Source organism: Crotalus tigris, unplaced genomic scaffold, assembly GCF_016545835.1.
Source record: "Crotalus tigris isolate CLP2741 ecotype Arizona unplaced genomic scaffold, ASM1654583v1 scf7180000024316.1084291, whole genome shotgun sequence".
NCBI lineage: Eukaryota > Metazoa > Chordata > Lepidosauria > Squamata > Viperidae > Crotalus > Crotalus tigris.
Window position 1 is genome coordinate 789,108 of NW_024100488.1, and position 5,015 is coordinate 794,122.

Sequence of the window (5,015 nt, forward strand, 5' to 3'; positions counted from 1 at the left end):
TTTTCCTAACTCTGGATGCGGATTGGTACTTTCCGCCGCAGAAAGGCGGGCCCGGCAAAGCTCATGTTTTTATTGGGCGAGCCGGCTGCCGCTCCAGGAACTACCCGGAAGAAAGGCGGTGTGCATGGGCCTGTAAGTGGCTCCCGGGACGGAGGGGGCTCAGTCTCCAGGCAGGGGGGTCTCCCGAAGCCCCCCCTTCCGCCTGTTAATCTACCCCTTAACCCCCTTTTCACAGGGGCCCTTGGAGCTGCCCTGCAGGCAGAAATTCAGCAGGTGCTGTCTAAGCTAGCCCGCCCCTCCTCGCCCCCTCCGCCGAAGGACCAGTCAGGATGCAATTTGGGGGGGGGGAGCCGTAGCTCAGGGCAAGGTTGTAATGAGCCCCCCCCCGTTCTCCCCCGTTGTCTTTCCGCAGGTGAGAAGCGGAGGTTCACCTGCCCTGGCCAGGTTGGAGAAGAAACCGAGGAAGCTCCGGATGGCCAGCAATGGTCCCGAGAGGCCGCAGGTGTGGGCGATGGAGCCCTTCCGCGTAGCCCAAGTATGTTCCCAGGGAAGGTGGCTTTGGACTGGATGAAGGCAGCATTTATTTATTTCTTTATAGCCCATCTGTATTATCAATCAGTCAGAGTAGAGCTGGGGGGGGGACCCTGAAGGTCTTCTAGTCCAGCCCCCTGCTCAGGCAGGAAACCCTATCGGATGCAGGGGTAGGCAACCTCGGCTCTTTCATGACTCGTGGACTTCAACTCCCAGAATTCCTGAGCCAGCCATGCTGAGGGGAAAGGGAGAGGTTTCCAAGCTGAGCCATGCTGGCCCAGGAATTCTGGGAGTTGAAGTCCACCAGTCATGAAGGGCCCATAATTCCACCATGCTGGCTGAGGAATTCTGGGAGTTGAAGTCCACCAGTCATAAAAGGGCCAAGTTTGAAGACCTCTGGTTTAAATATTTAAATATTTTTCCTCACGGTCACATGATCAAAATTCAGGCATTTGGGCAGGGGTAGGCAACCTTGCTCTTTTAGGACTGGTGGACTTCAACTCCCAGAATTCCTGAACCAGCCATGCTGAGGGGAAAGGGAGAGGTTTCCAAGCTGAGCCAGGCTGGCTCAGGAATTCTGGGAGTTGAAGTCCACGAGTCATGAAGGGGCCAAAGTTTCCCTCATGCTGGCTCAGGAATTCTGGGAGTTGAAATCCACCAGTCATGAAGGAGCCAAGGGGGCCTGCCCCTTCCCTATCTCATTTCAGACAAATAGTTGTCCAGTCTCTTCTTAAAAACTTCCAGTGTTGAGCATTCACAACTTCTGGTGGCAGTTTGTTCCACTGATTAACTGTTCTCACTGTCAGGAAATTCCTCCTTAATCCCAGGTTGCTTCTCTCCTTTGTTAGTTTCCCTCCATTGCTTCTTGGCCTGCCTTGAGATGCTTTGGAGAATAATTTGACTCCCTCTTCTTTTGGGCAGCCCGTCAAATACTGGAAGACTGCTATCAGGTCACCCCTAGTCCTCCTTCTCACTAGACTAGACGAGGCATCCCCCTCCCGCATTTGGGCCCCTCAGCCAACTGGCCGTGCAGCGGGGTCAGCAGAGGCCAGGAAGAAGCTGGGCAATTTTTACAAATTTTTACAAATAGCGCAGCAAACATGCCTAATACACCATCCTCCTCCTTCCCCCCCCCCACAACGGGGGTCTTCAAACTTGGCAACTTTAAGACTTGTGGACTTCAAGTCCCAGAATTCCACAAGCCTTAAAAGTTGCCAAGTTTGAAGACCCCTGCCTCACAATAATCCTGTCAGGTGGGCTGGGCTGAGAGACCAGAGAGAGAGAGAGAGAGACTGACTGAAAGTCATCCAGCCAGCTTTCGTGTCTAAGGCAGGACTAGAACTCGCTGTCTCCTGATGTTTGGGCCAAAGTTCCCCAGCTGCCTTTCACGGCTAAGGCAGGGCCAGACCTCCCTGTCTCCCTGTTTCTAGTCTAGTGAATTGATGGGGTTCCTGCCTCGTGCTAGGACTCAACACGGGGTGCAAAGCTAGGTATATTGTATCACCCTGGTTTTAGCGACCCATCCCCCTATCCAGGCAAGGAGAGCATGTTAGGGATCCCCTTAGTTAAGACTTTCTGATCTCTTTTCCATTTACAGTCTCCACCAGCAGCCTATTATATTCCGGACTTCATCAGTGAGGGAGAAGAGGAATACCTGTTGCAGCAAGTACGTGCAGATGTTGTAACCTTCCAGAGGTTCTTACAATGATATCTTTTCTATGAGGCTTTGGGAGGGAGCTGCATAAATCTCAAGCCAGCAGCATTCTAGAAATTAATCCCTTTCTCTTTCCAATTTCCAGATTTATAATGCACCGAAGCCCAAGTGGACACAGCTGTCCGGCAGGAGACTGCAAAACTGGGGTAAATTGTGGGAAGAAAAGAGAATTTTCATAGCTCAGGGTTGAACTGAGGGGTCCTTGGTGCTCTTTGAGCTGGGTTGTTGCCTTGCAGACGTTTCACGACCCAACTAGGTAACCTTATCAGTGGTAAATTGTTTCCTGTTTGGAGTGTACCATTTGTGGGGAGGGGGGGAATTGGTCTGCCCCATTCTATCTCCATCAAGATCACAGTCCTGTTGGTGCCGAGAGTAACGTTCAGCGTTGTCTTTGTCGCCACCCTGCAGGAGGGCTGCCCCACCCGAAGGGGATGGTGGCAGAGAAATTGCCCCCCTGGCTGCAGCGTTACGTGGACCGCGTGTCCTCCCTCGGGATCTTCGGAGGAAAGGCAGCCAACCATGTCCTGGTGAACGAATACCAACCTGGCCAGGGCATCATGGTAACCATGGGGGGGGGGATTTCCCTCTTCTCTTTTTATCTCGGGGGGGGTCCAAGTACCGCTTTACTAATTCTCGGTTTGCTTGCAGCCGCACGAAGACGGCCCGCTGTATTATCCTACCGTTACCACCATCAATTTGGGGTCTCACACTCTCCTCGACTTCTACCACCCCGTCACCGGAGAACCGCCACCCGAAACCCAAAAGGTGAGCTCAAAACACAAAATCACAACAATCCTCTTAACTTTACAGGTGGCTCCTCGACTTACCACCCCAGTTGAGCCCAAAATTTCCATTACTAGGCGAGACGGTCGTTACTTGAACCTTGCCCCATTTTACGACCATTTCACAGTTAAGTGAATCAGTGCAGTTTTCCAAGTTAGTAACCCGGTCGTTAAGCGAATCTGGCTTCCCCATTGACTTTACTTGTCAAAAGGTCACAAAAGGGGATCACATGAACCCGGGATGCTGCGGCCATCATAAGCATGAGTCAAGCGTCTGAATTTCGATCACGTGACCGTGGGAGAATGCTGCAACGGTCGTAAATGTGAAAAACGGCTATGTCACTTTTTCCAGTGCCATTGTAACTTTGAACTAAGTGAACTGTTGAAAGTCAAGGGCTGCCTGTAGTAAGCCCTCCTCTAGGGCAGTTTCTCCACCTCATCAGCTGGAAGATGAGTAGACGTCGTGGGTGTGTGGAACTGGCTAGCTCTCATTTGATCTGGCCTTGTTAAGGCGAGAATCTGGTTCTGTGGATCCCGCATTGTAAATGACCTTTTTTCCAACCATGTTGAGCTTTTTCCCCTGCAGAATTCGGCCCTGCAGTCCGAGGAGCAGCGCCACGCCTTCTGCTTACTTCTGAAGCCCCGCAGCCTCCTAGTCCTGCAGGAAGACATGTATGTGCGCTACCTACATGGTATCCGCCCTGTCATGGCGGACACCGTCACGCAGAAAGTGGCTAATGCCAGCCTGTGTGGCTGTGACTTTGGGGACACGCTGCCTCGTCAGACCCGGGTGTCTCTCACCATCCGCCACGTCCCCAAAGTGCTGAAAACGTCCATTATTCTCGGCCGGAGGAAGTGACCGCCGTATTGCACGGCAGGGGTGGCGCCCCCAGGAGGCGGTGGGAGGGAATTGGTGCAAGCCCCCCCACTCAAGATCACCATGTGGAACTGTAAATGGGACACGGTGCAGTTCCAAACGGATGTCGGCAAGCTTGGGCTAAACAATGCTTTGTTTTTTCCCCCAGCATGCCTAAACTATGCAAACAAACACCCAAAATTATATAAGTTTATTCGGCTTCGTCTAATTAAGTCAAGGATGAAAAGGTTTCAAAGCTTTGCCCTCCGGCCGCTGTTCAAACATTTTCCAGGATTTAGGTTCTCCAGGTGTGGCTGGAAAATTACGCTTACCGTCAGAAAGGAGGACAAGATGCTTAAAAAAAAAATTAAAGGAAGAGAGATTGGGGTTTTCTCAAACTGCCCTGGAGGCCAACTGTGAACTTCTTTTCTGCCAGGTGATACGCCAAGTTTATTTTATTTTATTAAATTTCTACGCCACCCATCTCACCTAAGTTGTGTGATGCTCCTGTCAGCCCTCCGTCCACTTGACTAGCGGAGAAGGATAATGGGAGTTGTAGTTCAGTAACACAGAGAAGGCCATTCTTTCCACCAAGTTTTTTAAGGCACTTTAATGTTTTGGTTCGCCATTTTTTGGGTAGATTGATAGGGTATAAATTGAAGAAAGAAAAATCAAAATCACACATTTGGCCTGTTTTGGTGCTTTTCTTGGCTGCTGCAGATACAAGTGATCCTGGACTTACGGCCACAAATTTCTGTTGCTAAGCAAGACGCTTGTTAAGTGAGTTTTGCTCCACTGTATGACTTTCCTTGCCACAGTTGTTAAGTTAGTAACACAGTTGTTAAGTGAATCCGGCTTCCACCTTTGACTTTGCTTGTCAGAAGGTCGCCAAAGGGGATCACGTGACCCCGGAACACTGCGACCGTCATAAATACGAGTCAGTTGCCAATGGTCTGAATTTTGGTCATGTGCTGTGGGGATGCTGCAGTTGTCGTAAGTGTGAAAAAACGGTCATAAGTCGCTTTTTTCAGTGTTGTACCTTCGAACGGTCACTATGCTGATCCTGATGTTAAAACGCCTCATAAATCAGATCAGATAGATAAACTCAATAGGAATAATTTCATAACAAAGA

At 50.5% G+C, this 5,015-nt stretch overlaps 1 protein-coding gene across 2 annotated transcripts; it reads left to right on the plus strand.

Moving 5' to 3' along the window:
* Positions 1-4,366, plus strand: ALKBH6 (alkB homolog 6). 2 transcript variants are annotated; one of them, XM_039325040.1, is made up of 7 exons: positions 1-132; positions 413-535; positions 2,129-2,197; positions 2,331-2,391; positions 2,654-2,805; positions 2,894-3,010; positions 3,614-4,366. In XM_039325040.1, the coding sequence occupies exons 1-7, from the start codon at positions 16-18 to the stop codon at positions 3,884-3,886; spliced, it is 912 nt and encodes a 303-aa protein (XP_039180974.1). In that variant the 5' UTR covers positions 1-15; the 3' UTR covers positions 3,887-4,366. The 2 variants fall into 2 exon arrangements, with proteins under 2 accessions (XP_039180974.1, XP_039180975.1); XM_039325041.1 differs by lacking the exon at positions 1-132 and adding an exon at positions 139-273 and having other exon boundaries at positions 3,614-4,250.
* Positions 4,367-5,015: the final 649 nt, after the last annotated feature.

Excerpts from the sequence above, each read along its gene's own strand:
- ALKBH6 (XM_039325040.1), top strand. The coding sequence starts at position 16 with ATGCGGATTGGTACTTTCCGCCGCAGAAAGGCGGGCCCGGCAAAGCTC. Across the intron at positions 2,806-2,893 it reads AACCTGGCCAGGGCATCATG|CCGCACGAAGACGGCCCGCT; the intron begins GTAACCATGGGG and ends GTTTGCTTGCAG. Across the intron at positions 3,011-3,613 it reads CGCCACCCGAAACCCAAAAG|AATTCGGCCCTGCAGTCCGA; the intron begins GTGAGCTCAAAA and ends TTTCCCCTGCAG.